General features: G+C 40.6%; 1 protein-coding gene and 2 long non-coding RNA genes across 3 annotated transcripts in view; all 3 read right to left on the bottom strand.

The window, feature by feature from the left end:
• Positions 1-859: 859 nt before the first annotated feature.
• LOC311503655 lies at positions 860-5,508 on the bottom strand. Its single transcript, XR_014699599.1, has 2 exons — positions 2,271-5,508; positions 860-2,195 (listed from the first exon to the last, which is right to left on the bottom strand). It is a non-coding gene; the product is annotated as an uncharacterized lncRNA (long non-coding RNA).
• A 7,908-nt stretch (positions 5,509-13,416) lies between these two features.
• Positions 13,417-18,673, bottom strand: LOC311503654. The gene is made up of 2 exons (XR_014699598.1): positions 14,817-18,673; positions 13,417-14,741 (listed from the first exon to the last, which is right to left on the bottom strand). It is a non-coding gene; the product is annotated as an uncharacterized lncRNA (long non-coding RNA).
• Positions 18,674-21,196: 2,523 nt separating this feature from the next.
• chrnd (cholinergic receptor, nicotinic, delta (muscle)) overlaps positions 21,197-22,371 on the bottom strand; it is a gene marked incomplete at its 5' end in the record, with an annotated part of 50,159 nt that continues 48,984 nt past the window's right edge. The window contains one exon of the mRNA XM_084566350.1: positions 21,197-22,338. Coding sequence (XP_084422476.1) covers positions 22,156-22,338 — 183 coding nt within the window. The 3' untranslated portion in view covers positions 21,197-22,155. The remainder of the gene's footprint in view (positions 22,339-22,371) is intronic.

The raw sequence follows: 22,371 nt of genomic DNA, 5'->3' as shown, positions 1-22,371 counted from the left end.
GTATGCAACAGCCTATATTTGAAGATAACGCGATAAATTAGTGTAGCCAAGTTAGATAAAAAAGTGCATTATGTAACACAGTATGCATGTAGTACACAACGTACGTACTATGTAGTCAGGCACCTACAAGATACAAACATGTCATGTTTTCAATTTGCAGTATAACTTTACTCATAATGCTTCTAACATCAGAAATATAATGTACTGCAGAAACTTATGTCAGAATTTAGTTTCCCAACACAAATCACAGAAGTTGTTCCTTCGTGAAATTGAGGGTCTAAGGACAGAGGATGTCACATACTGTATAGATTGTAAACCCCCTGGGACAAATTGAATTGATTTGATTTTGGGCTATATAAATAAAATTAGATTTGACTTTAAGTCCTTTTGATGCTGGATGACATCAGCAAAACTGTCTAATCAAGGGGCTACCTGTCTGTTTAACTTCATGTTTACCCCTTATTTTCCAGTCAGTATCTTACTATTATATGCATGTTATGTTCCTTTGTAGAAATCATGGCCAATCAAACAGTGATGCAGGCTATGGGTTAAGAGAAGGCCGGAATGAGACTGTTCTCACTGAAACAGTTTGACAGGTATACATATAGTGATAATAAAATTACTGATGACACACTTTTAAATGATCCAATGATCACTTTGAGCTACTCACCCTCAAACGTAACAGTGAGTCGTAATTTGGGTGCACGCAAAACGACAACTGTGACCGCAGTGTCGATATTTACTCGACCGCTCGGGGTCGCTTAAGTTTGAAACGTAACATGAGGTCGTAACTCGCAGTTCTACACACGACTCATCTGGTCGTTTTTTTTCGAGGAGGACAGTCTCAAATGAACAGAGACAGGTGGCAGGTATTTTATTTCAAAACATTACCAGACATTAACATTTATCATTCATGTAGCCTGCCTCCTCAAAGATCAAGCAAAACAGATCATAAAGAAGTTACATCAAAGACATATAATAACTGATTTTCACTTGTCATCAATTAAATACCAGTCTGAATCAAACAAAAATTAATTAAAAAAGAAACATGTCTATACTTGAACATTTTTGATTTCCACAATATGGCATAATCCCCTGTCAGTCTCCATAACTGCCATACAACACAGCAACAATAACAAAATCAATATGACACAGTAACGGTCTATTTCAGGATGTTGGCTTTGAATGTCGTCTTTTGGCTCCCAGGAGTTTTTCCACTTTGTCCTACTGCAAGACAGATAGACAGTATTAAGTAACCTTAAGGACAGGTTCGTTTTACTCAAGGCAAGAGACACATTTCACTTGTGAAGGAATTATGTATATACTTTATTACAAAAATGGTCTAAAACGCACAGTGAAAACACCATTCACTCAGGGGAAACTAACGGGAAAAAAATGGATGCTGAGGCTCCTGGTGTGTTGGAGCTAAGGGCTGGGACGGAGACACCCAACTAAAACAATAAGCACCCAGACACTCGTGCTAATCGCCCACACATGCACACACAAAATCGGTGAAGAGACCCAGAACCAAGGGGAGCACAGCACACCAAACGGGGGGAGCACAGCACACCAAACGGGGGGATCCCACCACCAGACCACCAGCGCCACCTCAGCAGACCTCAGCAACTAAAGAAGAAAAACAGGGAAATCAGTGGGGTTGCACTAACACACAAACATAACAAAAACACCCAAACTCTAATCAAACAGGCAGTTGGCAAACAATATCAATCAATAACCAAAACAAAAATACAAACGGTCAATTGCCAGGTCCAGAAAGGAATAATGAAAAAAAACAAAGGAATCCACCAAACAGAATATCAAAATTAAAGAAAAACAACAAATCCAATAAACAGGCGGAATAAACTGAGTCAACTATAGAAAGAAAACAAAATAATCGAACATAAAGGGGACTTCACCCCACTATCAACCATTAAATGTGAATCTCCTTGATGCACGAAACGATCTACGGCCGAGCCGCCCAACGGGCAGCTAAACACCAGGAGAGACAATAGAAAAGCAGCGAAAATGATGCAATACATAAAGCACAGCATCAAGCCAATAATAGTAAAGCAGCAAAGCAAAACAGCAGCGGTCCCCCGTAGCTCGTAACGATGTGTAGCGTGATTAGCGTCACACGGCCCTGTCAGCTGATGCTGACGTCACCCGTTCCCGAGATCCACGTTGACCACGGGGATCTGCGGACCCAATAAATCGGTTAATGATAGCTAGCATAGGTGTACCAAAGTGGTAAAGGTCAAGGGGCTACATACCAGTTAGCAGGGTTGGCTAGTCATAACACACCGCAGGGAGAAGAGCGTGCTGCACAGCTACCATCTACCTGTGATCATATGATAATTAGCTGCCGCTAACTAGCAGCAATCAACTGTGCAGAGAGAGAGAGACGCTCACCACCGAAGGCCGTTTAAGTAGCACACACACAGGAGTACAGGAGGCACCCAATCAGACGCTCTGCCCGAGGCAGAAGTTCCGAACCGGAAATGACGTACCCAGTCGGGGAGCAGCGAGAGAACTGGCGGCGGGGAAGGGGATCACCCGTTTTATAGGTCTGTGCGCCCCCACTGGTTGGATGTATTAATGTCAATTAAAACCCACAGATCTCTATACTGCTACACAGGCATTTTGTAATACCTGGTAAAATGATCCACATTCTGTTTTTGTATACAACAGCCTATATCTGAAGATATAGGAAGACGCGATAAGTTAGTGTAGCCAAGTTAGATAAAAAAAAATAAAAAATAAAAGTGCATTATGTAACACAGTATGCATGTAGTACACAACGTGCATACTATGTAGTCAGGCACCTACAAGGTACAAACATGTCATGTTTTCAATTTGCAGTATAACATTACTCATAATGTTTCTAACATCAGAAATATAATGTAGCTACTGCAGAAACCTGTCAGAATTTGGTTTCCCTACACAAATCATACTAGTTGTTCCTTAGCGAAATTTAGGGTCTAAGGACAGAGGATGTCCCGCTTCCAGTAATATCTGGCCCGCCAGATGACATTGAAAATCTGATTTGAAAGAAAAAAGTTTTAAAATTATTTACTATCACAAAAACGACAATTCCATAGAGAATTCAGACCTTTTATTTAGAAAAGATAAAAAATAAAATAAAAGCGTAATTTTCTTGATTCAGGGCGCACACCGGCTTGTGGTGGGAACGTGGGACATATGCGCTCTTGAAATTACAGAGCAAAAAAGGAAAAAGCGAAAAAAGAAATTACTGTTTAAATAAAATAAAGCAACAATGAATATGACTAATAAAAACGGTAATGACAAGCTTAAAAGATTACTCACTTAATGGGACAACTGGCATCTCCCTTCAGTCACGATCTTTTGGATGTGACTTTCACCCGCAAGCAGTTATTCCAGATTTTTGTGCTTCAGGCGATCCCTCTCGTGCGTCTTAATGGCATTCATCGTAGAAAAGGTGACTTGTAGGTGGAGGGAAACATCGTCAGCACATAAAAGGCGAGTTTCTTGACCCATCTGTACTCATCTGAGCATGTCATCCAAAAGTCATCCACTGATTGAAATCAATAAGCTCCAGCTGAAATACGGCCTCACAAACTGCGGTCAAGTGCGGTCGTTCACAGAAAGCGAGTCAAGCCAGCCGCGTTCGGATTTTTCTTGCGCGTATATTTGTTTACTTACAAATATGCCGGGACAGGCCAAAATGCGAAATGCACACAAAAATTAATGAATAAATACAAGCTTTTTCATAACGCAGCCATAAGGTGGAGCTAAAGCAGTAACACCAATAACAGTCTGTAGCAAATTGAAGTTACTTTATTTTAAACGAATGACTTTCTTAAATTACTTTTTGTTCAAGATATAATAGTAGCCTATAGATGGGGGAAAACGTTTTGTTAAGGAGAAAAAAAACAGCATGTTTGAAACGAAGCACAGTTCGTTACCCGTAAATATTGCACATGGGTAATTTGCACAACAATAACTTGAGTTTTTGAAATAACTGCACATTGCACTGTAGTCACGATAGCACTTTATTTGCTAGATTTGCACAGTACATTTTGCACATTGCGGTACAGATACGTAAATTACTTTATTGAATGTTTAAAGAATTTTTAAGTAACCTCGTGGCCACGGGTGGTTACGTGCCGTCGGGCGGGTGCAAGGGTGCACACTCGGCTCAGCCTGCAAGAGAGGGAAGTTAAGCGCTGACAAAATTATGCATATATATATATATATATATATATATATTGGAAATAGTAAACGATAAGCGTGCAAATGTAATTTTAAAGACTTGTGGTGCATATTGTTAAGTGGTAAAGGTGCAATCAGTAGGGGTGTGACGCTCGAAGCTGACGTTTCGAAACAGGGTCGAGCTTCCGAAACGCAAGTGTTTCGAAAAGTGTTTCGAAGTGTGGTTCAAAACGCCCATGTCACGTGACCATGGCTAAGTGAGGCTTCGTGGTGTTTCAAACTGGTTTCACCTGGTGGCACACTTGCCGAGCCGAGTAATTAGCCAAGTCCCACAATGCTTAAAAGTCATTCAAACACATCCTATCTTCGTGGGTTTTTTGTGAGGAGAGAGATTTTGAGAGATAACGACATATAGAGACTCCAAAACAAGAAACAGATTAAATGCCAAGACGGCAGAACAACTGTTATTCTTAAATAAAAATTTATGTTGAACCCGATTAGTCTAACCTGCTTCATTCATTTATCCTTTATTTCCCTACAACATGTTCCCAAAAAAAAAAAAAAAAAGCCTGGGCCATAAGCATACATTTTAAAACCACTGTAACATTTTTCTTGAGTATATCCCAAAGGATATTATACTATGAAACTGAAATAAAACATCTGTAACTGGCAGTACATTTCACTGTGCATTGTACTATGTATTACTGTGCATGTGACAAATAAAACCTATCTATATGTATAAAATGCTCAATTTACTCTAGGGATAAACTAGTTCAGACATTTTAAGCATCAGCAGTGAATCGAACCTCGGCCGTTTAGGCCGCGTGCATGTGAGTTAACCACTGAACCACCTGGCGGTTGACGAAACATCGCGTTCCATGTCGGTTATTTATATTCTTTGTCTGAAGCGGTTGTGCTTCATGGTCAAAGTGTGATGTTAGCAAAACAGGCCACTAGATGTCACCATGGAGTTACGTGTGTCGGATTGTTTCGAAGCCGCGACACAATTCCGGCGCAATTGCTTCGAACGTTTCGTTGTTTCAGAAAGCCTCGTTCTGCCCATCCCTAGCAATCAGGTGCAATAGCGAAATAAGCGAGTTGTTTGTGTTAACACTTACATGTCCAGTCCGTGTCCTCTCCAGAGTGCGCCGCCAAAAGAGTCCACCGGGCGCACAGGCACGGTCATATACGTTCCGGGAGAGACCAAGCGGCAGGACAGGAAGTGGGGGATTTTTAATTTTGGTGTTTATTTCTATATTTTGTATTTATATTTATATATGTGTATTTGGGTCAGAATGGCAGCAAATATTATTTATTGTAAATATTATGGATTATTAACAGGGGGAATATTTTGTCATTGGTAAGACAGCAAATTGATAATATTTTAACTTACCTCTGAATGGATGAGTCCAATGATTAAAGCCGGAGACACAGTACATAAGGCGCCATTTACAATCTGTCTGGATTGTAGGTCTGATCTCACTGGATATATGCCATGCTTGTTTGTTGCTGCCATGTTGCGTTTGGGTTTAAATAAATGCAACGGAAACTGAGAAACCGGAGTCTGCTACGTTTCTCGGCATCATCCAGCCGCTCAAGGGTCATCCATTTCACAATGTTTCTGATTGATGTGATGTTTTGGCCCGCCATTCAGTTGCTCGGAAAAAAATTGGCCCCAGGCCAAACTTACTTGCCGACCCCTGGTCTAGGATTTTTAACAGGTGGGTTACAGATCTCTGAGTCACTACTAAACCAGATTGGATGCATTTCAAATGCATGAATTTGTATCCAAGGGATGTGTAATGAGGGGAAAACCATTATTTTTATCCTCCACGAGAGGGGGCCTGCGGCCGTCCAATTGGCTGAACGCCCACTCTCGTGGAGGATAAAAATAATGGTATTTCCCTCATTACACATCCCATTCGAGCTTATTATAATAAAACCTGATCCAAATCATATATTGCAGTTCAATATTAAGTGAAGAACGGGCGTTTTCAGTCAAAATGCCCGTTCTTCACATTAAAGTTACCAACGTTCTCCTCATGGCTTCAGACAGTGGACTTGTCTCTATACTTGTTCTGCTAGATCTCATTTTAGTTTGAGAGCCACATCTCAAGCGGGCCGGACCAGTAAGATAATAACCTGTTCCTCTCTCTGCACAGTTGATTGCTGCTAGTTAGCGGCAGCTAATTATCATATGATCACAGGTAGATGCCGGTAGCTGTGCAGCACGCTCTTGTCCTCTCCCTGCGGTGTGTTATGACTAGTCAACCCTGCTAACTGGTATGTAGCCCCTTGACCTTTCCCACTTTGGTACACCTGTGCTAGCTATCATTAACCGATTTATTAGGTCTTGCTGGGGAACGGGTGACGTCAGCATCAGCTGACAGGGTCGTGTGACGCTAATCGCGCTACACATCCTTACGAGCTACGGGGGACCGCTGCTGTTTTGCTTTGCTGCTTTACTATTATTAGCTTTATGCTGTGCTTTATGCATTGCATCATTTTCGCTGCTTTTACATTGTCTCTCCTGGTGTTTAGTTATTATTGTTTGTTATTGTTTTAGTTGGGTGTCTCCGCCCCAGCCCTTAGCTCCAACACATCGGTAAGCCTCAGCATCCATTTTTTTCCCATTAGTTTCCCCTGAGTGAATGGTGTTTTTACTGTGTGTTTTAGACCATTTTTGTAATAAAGTATATACATAATTCCTTCACAAGTGAAATGTGTCTCTTGCCTTGAGTAAACCGAACCTGTGTGTCCTTAAGGTGGCTGGGACTCAAAACTACTTCCTTGCGCGAAATTCCCCAGGTGGCGTTGTCGGTGACTGTTCTCTCCATGATAATATAACCATACACAGACTTCTCTATAACTCCCCCGACCACAAAACTGAGGAATCAATGAGTGATTGGAAATTGTACATTTTCCAATCATTTTCAAACAATTTAACAATAATACTTAATACTGTCTATCTGTCTTGCAGTGGGACAAAGTGGAAAAATTCCTGGGAGCCAAAAGACAACATTCAAAGCTAACATCCTGAAATAGACTGTTACTGTGTCATTGATTTTGTTATTGTTGCTGTGTTGTATGGCAGTTATGGAGACTGACAGGGGATTATGCCATATTGTGGAAATCAAAAATGTTCAAGTATAGACATGTTTCTTTTTTAATTAATTTTTATTGTTTGATTCAGACTGGTATTTAATTGATGACAAGTGAAAATCAGTTATTATATATTCTTTGATATAACTTCTTTATGATCCGTTTTGCTTGATCTTTGAGGAGGCAGGCTACATGAATGATAAATGTTAATGTCTGGTAATGTTTTTGAAATAAAATACCTGCCACCTGTCTCTGTCTGTGTTCATTTCCATTCAGTTTAGTTTCATGATTGTTTACGGTTAAATTAACAGCCTGAATAGGTTTGTCTTCACTAAGAAAAGGTGAGGGGTTAACAGACAATTTCATCCAATCACACCCATTACAGTAGCTTAGCCAGCATAAAAGACAAGCCCATGTCATCGGGAAGTACATTCTTACCCATCAGCTGAATGTTTGTGCTTATATTGCTTGTAAATCAATCAGAATTGATTTAGTTTGATCAACATTTATTGTTAAAGGCATAAGCCGTGAATCTGTAGTTACACTATAGGTGAGAACAGAAGTTACAATATTCTGAAATCAAGGAATGCCCCTGTCGCATATCCTCATTAGTGTTTTGTGATGCTGTTTTTTCATTGAAACACACAGATGTCAGAAATTACCTATAGGACATCATAACAAAGGTATGCGTGTCATACAGGTTCAAGATGTCTGGTGGAATTAATTAACTGGCAAAAACAAATGAGCAGATACAATATAAATGACTAATTCAGTTGTAAAAATGTCAGATATGATTACCTTACATGATTTTTCTCATTGTAATTTAAAAAAAATTTTTTTAAAAAAATCCTTATTTCATGGGCTGAGCCTGCAAAAGGCTCTCTGAATCTAAGCCTGAGCATAGCTGTGTCCATGAAATGTGAAAATCCATATTATGTTGTAGGACTATAATAAATAATCATTGGAAAGGTCTCAACCTGGGGAATAGCATGTCTGAAAAATCTGTAAACTAGGTGTATCCTTATGTCGCTGATTCACTGAACATCAGATGTTGGGTGCACATTTAAACACAGGATCCGGACAGAGTTCCAAGTTCCAATAGTTTATTTTGATGAAGTTTAACAGTTGTTTGTTGGTGATGAATGGTAAAGCTGAATGGTAGAGGTGGATGATAAAGGTGGATGATTTTGTCAATACAAAAAATAATAAAGGAAATATTATAAATCTAGAGAGTATCAAATATATTATAAGAAATTAGGTTGTCTTTACACTTGCATCAGTAATGCATCCACAATCACCTTTTTCTACCGGTAAAGGATTAAACTTAGGAATCTATTATCATGAAACACAAACAATGAATAAATCAAACAATATGCAATATCAACCAAATGAATATCAGAAAGGTGAAAGCCCATACAACTCACATCCAGTATCTCTTTGTTCTCGTGGGATGGTTTGGAGGGAAAAGAAAGGGGTCAAAGGGCTGAAGGGCCGGATTATATAAGGTAGGGGGGTGTGGTCCAGGTAGGTGTGGTCAGTGATGAGGTGGGGACTTGGGATTTAACAATAGGCGTGTTCGACTTCATGCAGATCTGTGCAGATCTGACTTGACGTGATGCATGCTGGGTTGTTCATGCTCATAGACCTCGAATATGATTGGTTAAAATTAACTTGTTCAACCCAGCATGCATCGCGTCAAGTCAGATCTGCACAGATCTGCATGAAGTCGAACACGCCTAATGTCAGTTAGGGGATTGTAAATGCCTCCTTCTTTGAACTATTGACCTTTGAACCCTGACTTCTGAGAAGTTCTGAAGGGCTGTAATTCTGCATCAAAAGGGGCTATAGACATAGGACAAAGTGTTCTAGAAAGCTTATGAACTCAGCTGTGTGACTATACCGAGTGGATATAGACAGAAAGTGGGGGCACTGTTCAAGATGGTAAACATATATTTTCACCCACTTGACAATTATATACTTAACTTCCGGTCACAGAAATGTGTTTCCCACACCCTTAAACCCCCGGCTATGTATTATTCATTTTATTATTTATAACCTCCTATTCTAGGAAATCACTAATCGTTGTAGAAACTACAAATCCCTTGAGCTGCGACATGTAGCTTGATACCAAGTCACGTGATATTTGTAGTTTTTCAGTTTTCAAACACATGTTAAAATAGGGTTGTAAAAAAGATATATATACTGATTACATCAAATATCTAGTACTGCCGAACTAGCGATGACATTGCTTTAAACTGATATATGTTAAGAAAAAGTAACGATAGTTTATTTAAGATGTGTTTAGAACCGCCCAATATTTACGCCAAAAAGCAATACAGTTTGGTTCTCTGGCTTTATAGAACAGTAGATAGGGTTAGGATTGGTTTATCTGATCTGATTAATATGAAATATTAACTACAGCCGAACTTGTAATGGCAGTGATTATAGTTGCTTTCAGTTAAGAAAGGACACACAACACTGCATTTGAGTCGTTTATTTGAAAATATTATGACGCTTTGCTGGAGCTTGGTTGAGCAGCAGAAACCGAACGCAGACAATCCACGGCAGACAGCTATAGACAGGAATCGAATGAGTCCAACTACGTCACCAGGCCTTCTGTCGATCTCATAAGCCTTCTTTTAATAATACAGTTTAAAATGTGCCAGGTTTAACGAATGCATTGAGTAACACGGCATTAGTAGCATTCACTTTGAGGGTGTGGGTAGTATTTTCACACTAATCGGCTCGTTTTCTACCCCGGGATGACGACGGAGGTTGACCGGCCGATCACCTCAGGAGGCCGGCGGCTCGTCTCTGAGATGACCCGCCGCCCCCGGTTCCACAGGTGGCGCTTCACTTCTCCGAAAACGTCCGAGCAAACTTCCAAACAGGCGTTATTTGAATAAACTGATCACATATTCGGGATCTACACGGTTACTTTCTCGCATGAAAAAATATTAAAACTTAATTAAGTGACGTATCAACAGCTCTAGAGCGTGAATTAAAACAGCGCGGCGAGTCACCCTCAAATGTAATTTCGGTGCATGCAAAATGACAACTGTGACCGGAGTGTCGATATTTACTCGACCGCTAGAGGTCGCTTAACTTTGAAACGTAACATGAGGTTAGAATTCACCGCTTGTACATACGACTCATGTGGTCGTTTTTTCGAGGAGGACAGTCTCTAATGTGGTGTGGACAGAAAAATAGACGCTCAGGCAGAGAGAGAGCTTTTCTTGCATTTTCACTGAAAACGCCCGTTCTTCACTTAATATTGAACTGCAACATAGGATTTGGATCAGGTGTTATTATAATAAGCTCGAATGGGTTGTGTAATGAGGGAAAAACCATTATTTTTATCCTCCACGAGAGGGGGCCTGCGGCCGTCCAATTGATCCGGCTGAACGCGCACTCTCGTGGAGGATAAAAATAATGGTTTTTCCCTCATTACACATATTCGATGTAATCAGTATATCTTTTTTACAACCCTATTTTAACATGTGTTTGAAAACCGAAAAACTACAAATATCACGTGACTTGGTATCAAGCGACATGTCGCAGCTCAAGGGATTTGTAGTTTCTACAACGATTAGTGATTTCCTAGAATAGGAGGTTATAAATAATAAAATGAATACATAGCCGGGGGTTTAAGGGTGTGGGAAACACATTTCTGTGACCAGAAGTTAAGTATATAATTGTCAAGTGGGTGAAAAGATATGTTTACCATTTTGAACAGCGCCCCCACTCTCTGTCTATATCCACTCGGTATAGTCACACAGCTGAGTTCATAAGTTTTCTACAGCACTTTGTCCCATGTCTATAGCCCCTTTTGATGCAGAATTACAGCCCTTCAGAACTTCTCAGAAGTCAGGGTTCAAAGGTCAATAGTTCAAAGAAGGAGCCATTTACAATCCCCTAACTAACATATGCTATTCCCCAGGTTGAGCCCTTTCCAGTGATATCTTTATTATAGTCCTACAACAAAGTATGGATTTTCACATTTCATGGACACAGCTGTGCACAGGCTTAGATTCAGAGAGCCTTTTGAGGGCTCAGCCCATGAAATAAGGATTTATTATTTTTATTTTTTTAAATAACAGTGAGAAAAATCCTGTAAGGTAATCATATCTGACAGATTTACAACTGAATTAGTAATTTATATTGTATCTGCTCATTTGTTTTTGCCAATTAATTAAGTCCACCAGACATCTTGAACCCGTGTGTAAACTAACATCACAACAGCTATTTGTCAAGGGACTTTGAGTAAATCAGTTACACATACCGTTGTTATGATGTCCAATAGGTCATTTCTGACACCTGTGTGTTTCAATGAAAAAACAGCATCTCAACAAAACACTAATGAGGATATGCGACAGGGGCATTCCTTGATTTCAGAATATTGTAACTTCTATCCTCACCTATAGTGTAACTACAGATTCACGACTTATGCCTTTAACAATAAATGTTAATCAAAACTAAATCAATTCTTAGTAATTAACAAGCAATATAAGCACAGCTGATGGATGAGAATGTACTTCTTGATAACATGGGCTTGTCTTTTATGCTGGCTAAGCCACTGTATTGGGTGTGATTGGATGAAGTTGTTTGTTAACCCCTCACCCTTTTTTAGTGAAAACAAACCTATTCAGGCTGCTAATTTATAAACTGTTAACAATCATGAAACTGAATTGAATGGAAATGAACACAGACAGAGACAGGTGGCAGGTATTTTATTTTAAAACATTACCAGACATTAACATTTATCATTCGTGTAGCCTGCCTCCTCAAAGATCAAGCAAAACAGATCATAAAGCAGTTATATCAAAGAATATATAACTGATTTTCACTCTTGTCATCAATTAAATACCAGTCTGAATCAAACATTAAAAATTAATTATTAAAAAATAAACATGTCTATACTTGAACATTTTTGATTCCCACAGTATGGCATAATCCTCTGTCAGTCTCCATAACCGTCATACAACACAGCAACAATAACAAACAATACAACACAGCCACAACAACAAAATCAATATGACACAGTAACAGTCTATTTCAGGATGTTAGCTTTGAATGTTGTCTTTTGGCTCCCAGGAGTTTTTCCACTTTGTCCCACTGCAAGACAGACAGACAGACAGCATTAAGTATTACTGTTAAATTGTTTGAAAATTACTGGAAAATGTACAGTTTCCAGTGACACATTGATTCCTCAGTTATGCAGGCATTTTGTAATACCTGGTAAAATGATCCACATTCTGTATGTGTATGCAACAGCCTATATTTGAAGATAACGCGATAAATTAGTGTAGCCAAGTTAGATAAAAAAAGTGCATTATGTAACACAGTATGCATGTAGTACACAACGTACGTACTATGTAGTCAGGCACCTACAAGATACAAACATGTCATGTTTTCAATTTGCAGTATAACTTTACTCATAATGCTTCTAACATCAGAAATATAATGTACTGCAGAAACTTATGTCAGAATTTAGTTTCCCAACACAAATCACAGAAGTTGTTCCTTCGTGAAATTGAGGGTCTAAGGACAGAGGATGTCACATACTGTATAGATTGTAAACCCCCTGGGACAAATTGAATTGATTTGATTTTGGGCTATATAAATAAAATTAGATTTGACTTTAAGTCCTTTTGATGCTGGATGACATCAGCAAAACTGTCTAATCAAGGGGCTACCTGTCTGTTTAACTTCATGTTTACCCCTTATTTTCCAGTCAGTATCTTACTATTATATGCATGTTATGTTCCTTTGTAGAAATCATGGCCAATCAAACAGTGATGCAGGCTATGGGTTAAGAGAAGGCCGGAATGAGACTGTTCTCACTGAAACAGTTTGACAGGTATACATATAGTGATAATAAAATTACTGATGACACACTTTTAAATGATCCAATGATCACTTTGAGCTACTCACCCTCAAATGTAACAGTGAGTCGTAATTTGGGTGCACGCAAAACGACAACTGTGACCGCAGTGTCGATATTTACTCGACCGCTCGGGGTCGCTTAAGTTTGAAACGTAACATGAGGTCGTAACTCGCAGTTCTACACACGACTCATCTGGTCGTTTTTTTTCGAGGAGGACAGTCTCAAATGAACAGAGACAGGTGGCAGGTATTTTATTTCAAAACATTACCAGACATTAACATTTATCATTCATGTAGCCTGCCTCCTCAAAGATCAAGCAAAACAGATCATAAAGAAGTTACATCAAAGACATATAATAACTGATTTTCACTTGTCATCAATTAAATACCAGTCTGAATCAAACAAAAATTAATTAAAAAAGAAACATGTCTATACTTGAACATTTTTGATTTCCACAATATGGCATAATCCCCTGTCAGTCTCCATAACTGCCATACAACACAGCAACAATAACAAAATCAATATGACACAGTAACGGTCTATTTCAGGATGTTGGCTTTGAATGTTGTCTTTTGGCTCCCAGGAGTTTTTCCACTTTGTCCTACTGCAAGACAGATAGACAGTATTAAGTAACCTTAAGGACAGGTTCGTTTTACTCAAGGCAAGAGACACATTTCACTTGTGAAGGAATTATGTATATACTTTATTACAAAAATGGTCTAAAACGCACAGTAAAAACACCATTCACTCAGGGGAAAAAAATGGATGCTGAGGCTCCTGGTGTGTTGGAGCTAAGGGCTGGGACGGAGACACCCAACTAAAACAATAAGCACCCAGACACTCGTGCTAATCGCCCACACATGCACACACAAAATCGGTGAAGAGACCCAGAACCAAGGGGAGCACAGCACACCAAACGGGGGGAGCACAGCACACCAAACGGGGGGATCCCACCACCAGACCACCAGCGCCACCTCAGCAGACCTCAGCAACTAAAGAAGAAAAACAGGGAAATCAGTGGGGTTGCACTAACACACAAACATAACAAAAACACCCAAACTCTAATCAAACAGGCAGTTGGCAAACAATATCAATCAATAACCAAAACAAAAATACAAACGGTCAATTGCCAGGTCCAGAAAGGAATAATGAAAAAAAACAAAGGAATCCACCAAACAGAATATCAAAATTAAAGAAAAATAACAAATCCAATAAACAGGCGGAATAAACTGAGTCAACTATAGAAAGAAAACAAAATAATCGAACATAAAGGGGACTTCACCCCACTATCAACCATTAAATGTGAATCTCCTTGATGCACGAAACGATCTACGGCCGAGCCGCCCAACGGGCAGCTAAACACCAGGAGAGACAATAGAAAAGCAGCGAAAATGATGCAATACATAAAGCACAGCATCAAGCCAATAATAGTAAAGCAGCAAAGCAAAACAGCAGCGGTCCCCCGTAGCTCGTAACGATGTGTAGCGTGATTAGCGTCACACGGCCCTGTCAGCTGATGCTGACGTCACCCGTTCCCGAGATCCACGTTGACCACGGGGATCTGCGGACCCAATAAATCGGTTAATGATAGCTAGCATAGGTGTACCAAAGTGGTAAAGGTCAAGGGGCTACATACCAGTTAGCAGGGTTGGCTAGTCATAACACACCGCAGGGAGAAGAGCGTGCTGCACAGCTACCATCTACCTGTGATCATATGATAATTAGCTGCCGCTAACTAGCAGCAATCAACTGTGCAGAGAGAGAGAGACGCTCACCACCGAAGGCCGTTTAAGTAGCACACACACAGGAGTACAGGAGGCACCCAATCAGACGCTCTGCCCGAGGCAGAAGTTCCGAACCGGAAATGACGTACCCAGTCGGGGAGCAGCGAGAGAACTGGCGGCGGGGAAGGGGATCACCCGTTTTATAGGTCTGTGCGCCCCCACTGGTTGGATGTATTAATGTCAATTAAAACCCACAGATCTCTATACTGCTACACAGGCATTTTGTAATACCTGGTAAAATGATCCACATTCTGTTTTTGTATACAACAGCCTATATCTGAAGATATAGGAAGACGCGATAAGTTAGTGTAGCCAAGTTAGATAAAAAAAAATAAAAAATAAAAGTGCATTATGTAACACAGTATGCATGTAGTACACAACGTGCATACTATGTAGTCAGGCACCTACAAGGTACAAACATGTCATGTTTTCAATTTGCAGTATAACATTACTCATAATGTTTCTAACATCAGAAATATAATGTAGCTACTGCAGAAACCTGTCAGAATTTGGTTTCCCTACACAAATCATACTAGTTGTTCCTTAGCGAAATTTAGGGTCTAAGGACAGAGGATGTCCCGCTTCCAGTAATATCTGGCCCGCCAGATGACATTGAAAATCTGATTTGAAAGAAAAAAGTTTTAAAATTATTTACTATCACAAAAACGACAATTCCATAGAGAATTCAGACCTTTTATTTAGAAAAGATAAAAAATAAAATAAAAGCGTAATTTTCTTGATTCAGGGCGCACACCGGCTTGTGGTGGGAACGTGGGACATATGCGCTCTTGAAATTACAGAGCAAAAAAGGAAAAAGCGAAAAAAGAAATTACTGTTTAAATAAAATAAAGCAACAATGAATATGACTAATAAAAACGGTAATGACAAGCTTAAAAGATTACTCACTTAATGGGACAACTGGCATCTCCCTTCAGTCACGATCTTTTGGATGTGACTTTCACCCGCAAGCAGTTATTCCAGATTTTTGTGCTTCAGGCGATCCCTCTCGTGCGTCTTAATGGCATTCATCGTAGAAAAGGTGACTTGTAGGTGGAGGGAAACATCGTCAGCACATAAAAGGCGAGTTTCTTGACCCATCTGTACTCATCTGAGCATGTCATCCAAAAGTCATCCACTGATTGAAATCAATAAGCTCCAGCTGAAATACGGCCTCACAAACTGCGGTCAAGTGCGGTCGTTCACAGAAAGCGAGTCAAGCCAGCCGCGTTCGGATTTTTCTTGCGCGTATATTTGTTTACTTACAAATATGCCGGGACAGGCCAAAATGCGAAATGCACACAAAAATTAATGAATAAATACAAGCTTTTTCATAACGCAGCCATAAGGTGGAGCTAAAGCAGTAACACCAATAACAGTCTGTAGCAAATTGAAGTTACTTTATTTTAAACGAATGACTTTCTTAAATTACTTTTTGTTCAAGATATAATAGTAGCCTATAGATGGGGGAAAACGTTTTGTTAAGGAGAAAAAAAACAGCATGTTTGAAACGAAGCACAGTTCGTTACCCGTAAATATTGCACATGGGTAATTTGCACAACAATAACTTGAGTTTTTGAAATAACTGCACATTGCACTGTAGTCACGATAGCACTTTATTTGCTAGATTTGCACAGTACATTTTGCACATTGCGGTACAGATACGTAAATTACTTTATTGAATGTTTAAAGAATTTTTAAGTAACCTCGTGGCCACGGGTGGTTACGTGCCGTCGGGCGGGTGCAAGGGTGCACACTCGGCTCAGCCTGCAAGAGAGGGAAGTTAAGCGCTGACAAAATTATGCATATATATATATATATATATATATATATATATATATATATATATATTGGAAATAGTAAACGATAAGCGTGCAAATGTAATTTTAAAGACTTGTGGTGCATATTGTTAAGTGGTAAAGGTGCAATCAGTAGGGGTGTGACGCTCGAAGCTGACGTTTCGAAACAGGGTCGAGCTTCCGAAACGCAAGTGTTTCGAAAAGTGTTTCGAAGTGTGGTTCAAAACGCCCATGTCACGTGACCATGGCTAAGTGAGGCTTCGTGGTGTTTCAAACTGGTTTCACCTGGTGGCACACTTGCCGAGCCGAGTAATTAGCCAAGTCCCACAATGCTTAAAAGTCATTCAAACACATCCTATCTTCGTGGGTTTTTTGTGAGGAGAGAGATTTTGAGAGATAACGACATATAGAGACTCCAAAACAAGAAACAGATTAAATGCCAAGACGGCAGAACAACTGTTATTCTTAAATAAAAATTTATGTTGAACCCGATTAGTCTAACCTGCTTCATTCATTTATCCTTTATTTCCCTACAACATGTTCCCAAAAAAAAAAAAAAAAAAGCCTGGGCCATAAGCATACATTTTAAAACCACTGTAACATTTTTACAGTTTGCATTTACATTTGCACGCTTATCGTTTACTATTGGAAATAGTAAACGATAAGCGTGCAAATGTAATTTTAAAGACTTGTGGTGCATATTGTTAAGTGGTAAAGGTGCAATCAGTAGGGGTGTGACGCTCGAAGCTGACGTTTCGAAACAGGGTCGAGCTTCCGAAACGCAAGTGTTTCGAAAAGTGTTTCGAAGTGTGGTTCAAAACGCCCATGTCACGTGACCATGGCTAAGTGAGGCTTCGTGGTGTTTCAAACTGGTTTCACCTGGTGGCACACTTGCCGAGCCGAGTAATTAGCCAAGTCCCACAATGCTTAAAAGTCATTCAAACACATCCTATCTTCGTGGGTTTTTTGTGAGGAGAGAGATTTTGAGAGATAACGACATATAGAGACTCCAAAACAAGAAACAGATTAAATGCCAAGACGGCAGAACAACTGTTATTCTTAAATAAAAATTTATGTTGAACCCGATTAGTCTAACCTGCTTCATTCATTTATCCTTTATTTCCCTACAACATGTTCCCAAAAAAAAAAAAAAAAAGCCTGGGCCATAAGCATACATTTTAAAACCACTGTAACATTTTTCTTGAGTATATCCCAAAGGATATTATACTATGAAACTGAAATAAAACATCTGTAACTGGCAGTACATTTCACTGTGCATTGTACTATGTATTACTGTGCATGTGACAAATAAAACCTATCTATATGTATAAAATGCTCAATTTACTCTAGGGATAAACTAGTTCAGACATTTTAAGCATCAGCAGTGAATCGAACCTCGGCCGTTTAGGCCGCGTGCATGTGAGTTAACCACTGAACCACCTGGCGGTTGACGAAACATCGCGTTCCATGTCGGTTATTTATATTCTTTGTCTGAAGCGGTTGTGCTTCATGGTCAAAGTGTGATGTTAGCAAAACAGGCCACTAGATGTCACCATGGAGTTACGTGTGTCGGATTGTTTCGAAGCCGCGACACAATTCCGGCGCAATTGCTTCGAACGTTTCGTTGTTTCAGAAAGCCTCGTTCTGCCCATCCCTAGCAATCAGGTGCAATAGCGAAATAAGCGAGTTGTTTGTGTTAACACTTACATGTCCAGTCCGTGTCCTCTCCAGAGTGCGCCGCCAAAAGAGTCCACCGGGCGCACAGGCACGGTCATATACGTTCCGGGAGAGACCAAGCGGCAGGACAGGAAGTGGGGGATTTTTAATTTTGGTGTTTATTTCTATATTTTGTATTTATATTTATATATGTGTATTTGGGTCAGAATGGCAGCAAATATTATTTATTGTAAATATTATGGATTATTAACAGGGGGAATATTTTGTCATTGGTAAGACAGCAAATTGATAATATTTTAACTTACCTCTGAATGGATGAGTCCAATGATTAAAGCCGGAGACACAGTACATAAGGCGCCATTTACAATCTGTCTGGATTGTAGGTCTGATCTCACTGGATATATGCCATGCTTGTTTGTTGCTGCCATGTTGCGTTTGGGTTTAAATAAATGCAACGGAAACTGAGAAACCGGAGTCTGCTACGTTTCTCGGCATCATCCAGCCGCTCAAGGGTCATCCATTTCACAATGTTTCTGATTGATGTGATGTTTTGGCCCGCCATTCAGTTGCTCGGAAAAAAATTGGCCCCAGGCCAAACTTACTTGCCGACCCCTGGCGTATACTGTCTCACAACCCCTAATCTGCTTTCCTGTGGTTTCATCAGAAGAGGTGCAGAACATCATCAGGAAGATGAAATCCTCGACCTGTCCTCTGGACCCTCTCCCAACCTCCCTGGTGAAAACCCATATCACTGTCCTAACCCCCCTGATCACCGCTATTATAAATCATTCCCTCCAAACTGGTCACGTTCCCCCTGCCTTAAAAAATGCCATAATCAGACCATTACTCAAAAAACCCACTCTTGATCCGGAAGTCCTATCCAACTATAGGCCCATTTCCAATCTCCCCTTCATATCAAAAGTACTTGAGAAAGCAGTTGCCACCCACCTTCTGGACCACCTCAAACATAATAACCTTTTTGAAAAATTCCAGTCCGGTTTCCGCTCCGCTCACAGCACAGAGACTGCCCTCGTCAGAGTCACAAACGACCTCCTCATGTCATCTGATGGTGGCTCTCCCTCCCTCCTCATCCTCCTGGATCTTTCTGCTGCTTTTGACACTGTCAACCATGGCATTCTTTTAAACCGGCTCCACCTCACCACTGGACTCAATGACACTGCTCTCAGTTGGTTCAAGTCATACCTCACAAACCGGACAGAATACATCTCCCTGGGTCACTCCAAATCACATCCACACACAGTCACCTGCGGTGTCCCCCAGGGATCAGTCCTTGGCCCCATCCTCTTCATCCTCTACCTCACCCCCCCTTTGGCCAAATCATCAGCCGTCACAAAATTTCATTCCACTGCTATGCTGATGACACACAGCTTTATGTAAATGCCACAGCTGCAACCCCATCCTCACTGTCATCCCCATCAAAACTCACCTCCTGTCTGGAGGAGATAAAGTCATGGATGGAGCACAATTTCCTCCAACTAAACAGCTCCAAAACCGAAGCCATACTGATTGGCACCCCTCACCAGCCCAAATCATCATCCATAACCAGCATCACCTTCTCTGGCTCCAACATCCCCCTTTCATCAACAGTCACTAATCTTGGTGTAAAAATGGACTTTCAACTCACATTTGAAGCCCATATAAATCACCTCGGCAAGACCTCCTTCTACCACCTCCGTAACATTTCCAAACTCCGCCCCATTCTCTCCCTCTCAGATGCTGAAAAGCTGGTTCATGCTTTTGTCTCCTCCAGACTGGACTACTGTAACGCACTTCTCATCGGGATTCCTAGCAAGAGTCTGCAGAGGCTTCAGTACATCCAAAACTCTGCAGCTAGGATCCTGATGAGAGTGCGGAAACATGAGCACATTACCCCCATTCTCCACTCACTCCACTGGCTTCCCGTCTCCACCAGGATTGAGTACAAGGTTTCCCTCCTCACTCACCAATGCATCCATGGACACGCACCCCCCTATCTCAAAGAAATTATCAATCCACAAAACACAACACGCTCCCTCCGCTCCACTCACTCAAACCTCCTCCACATACCCAGAACCAGACGGAGGACCATGGGAGATAGGGCCTTCTGTGCTGCTGCCCCACGTCTGTGGAATGCCCTCCCTGACACCTTGAGGGCACCACAATCCACTGACTGTTTTAAAAAAGGTCTTAAGACATTTCTTTTTAGCAAAGCTTTTGGTCCCCTTTAGATGTTTTTTTTTTTTTTCTAAACCTTTTCTTCTTCTTTTTAACCTGTAGCACTTTGAGATATTTGATGTAAAGTGCTTTATAAATAAAATTTATTATTATTATTATTATTATTAGAATTGTTTTAATTCCATCAGTCTGAAGCATCAGAGTGCCTGAGACAGAAACGACACGCTTATGTCGAGAGAAAGCGATTTTTGCATTCCCACTGAAAAGGGCCCGTTCTTCACTTTATATTCAACTGCAATATATGATTTTGATCACAGTTTATTATAACAAGCTTGAATGAGACGTTTAATGTCGGGAAAAACATGATTTTTATCCTCCGGCAGAGGGAGGGCTTGCTGTCCTCAAACTGACCCGGCGAAGAGCGCACAAGGCTCGGCTTAAAGTTCTGAGGCAGGCGTCGGGGTACTTCTATCCATTCAAGTCGATGGCTGCCTGCTGCAACCTACACAGACAGTTCAGCAGTTTTCGTCACATGTAGCATGATAAGTATATAAGTAGCATAATAATTGGTTTACACAGTGGCGAGGTGGTTAGCACTGATGCCTCACAGCAAGAAGGTCACCGGTTCAAATCCATGGGCCGGCTGGCCTTTCTGTGTGGAGTTTGCATGTTCTCCCTGTGTCTGCGTGGATTCTCTCCGGGTACTCCGGCTTTATCCCACCGTCCAAAGACATGCTCATTAGGTTAATTGGTGATTCTAAATTGGCCATAGGTGTGAGTGTGAGTGTGAATGGTTGTCTGTCTCTGTGTTAGCCCTGCGATGGACTGGCGACCTGTCCAGGGTGTACCCTTGCCTCTCGCCCGATGACAGCTGGGATAGGCTCCAGCAGACCCCCGCGACCCTTAACAGGAATAACCGGGTATAGAAAATGAATGAATAAATTATTCATGGTTTAATTCCATCAGTCTGAAACATCAGAGTGCCTTAAAATAAAAACTTAGTGGAAGAGATAATCATTTCATGTTTTTATTTCTTACCCAGTACATACCCACTCATACAAATCAGAAATTTGTTGTTAGGAGCCATCATCTGACTAAAAGCCTTTGAGTTCCCCATCTGGGAATACTGGGGAGCTTGTGCTTGTTGTTCTGGAGGTGTTAATGAAAGCTCAAATTTAACATCTGATAAGTATAAAACATATTCAGAGTCATCTGTGTCATTCATATCTTTAAATCCATTCCTAATCCATTGCGATTGAATCAAATCTGTCGCCTCTCTTCAAGTCTTAAATCCTGTAATCTTTAATACTGATCTGATTACCAAACCAAACACCCAATCTGAAAGATGTATTTTTAAAAATAAAATCAAAGATTACTAAACGTACATGTTTATGAAAATCACACAAATGTTCATAAAAATACTGATTTAATTATTCACTTCTAAGTTAAGAAAAAACACACAGCTGACACCCAGCCAGGGTGGACTTGAAAAGTTTTCAAATCAAACCAATCAACATTGATTGTCTGTTGTACAGTGTGTGTGTTACAGAAGACGTGGGTTGTCCTCTGAGTAGTCGTGTGGGTCTCCTTTAAAGGGCAGATGTGGAGGATGGTTGCAGATTCCCATCAGGAAGATGATGATGGTGCCGAGGGTCATCACTGGGGTGACCAGAAAGAGGCAGAGACGGTCCACTGTACGTGCAATTCCACTCCAGTTATCTTTCTCCTGTGAAGACAGCAGAAGGGTCAAAGTTTGTTT

This window comes from Chelon labrosus, assembly GCF_963514085.1.
Source record: "Chelon labrosus genome assembly, chromosome: 18".
Lineage (NCBI taxonomy): Eukaryota > Metazoa > Chordata > Actinopteri > Mugiliformes > Mugilidae > Chelon > Chelon labrosus.
The sequence above is the reverse complement of the archived record's forward strand: the minus strand, read 5'-3'. Positions and strand labels throughout refer to the sequence as shown.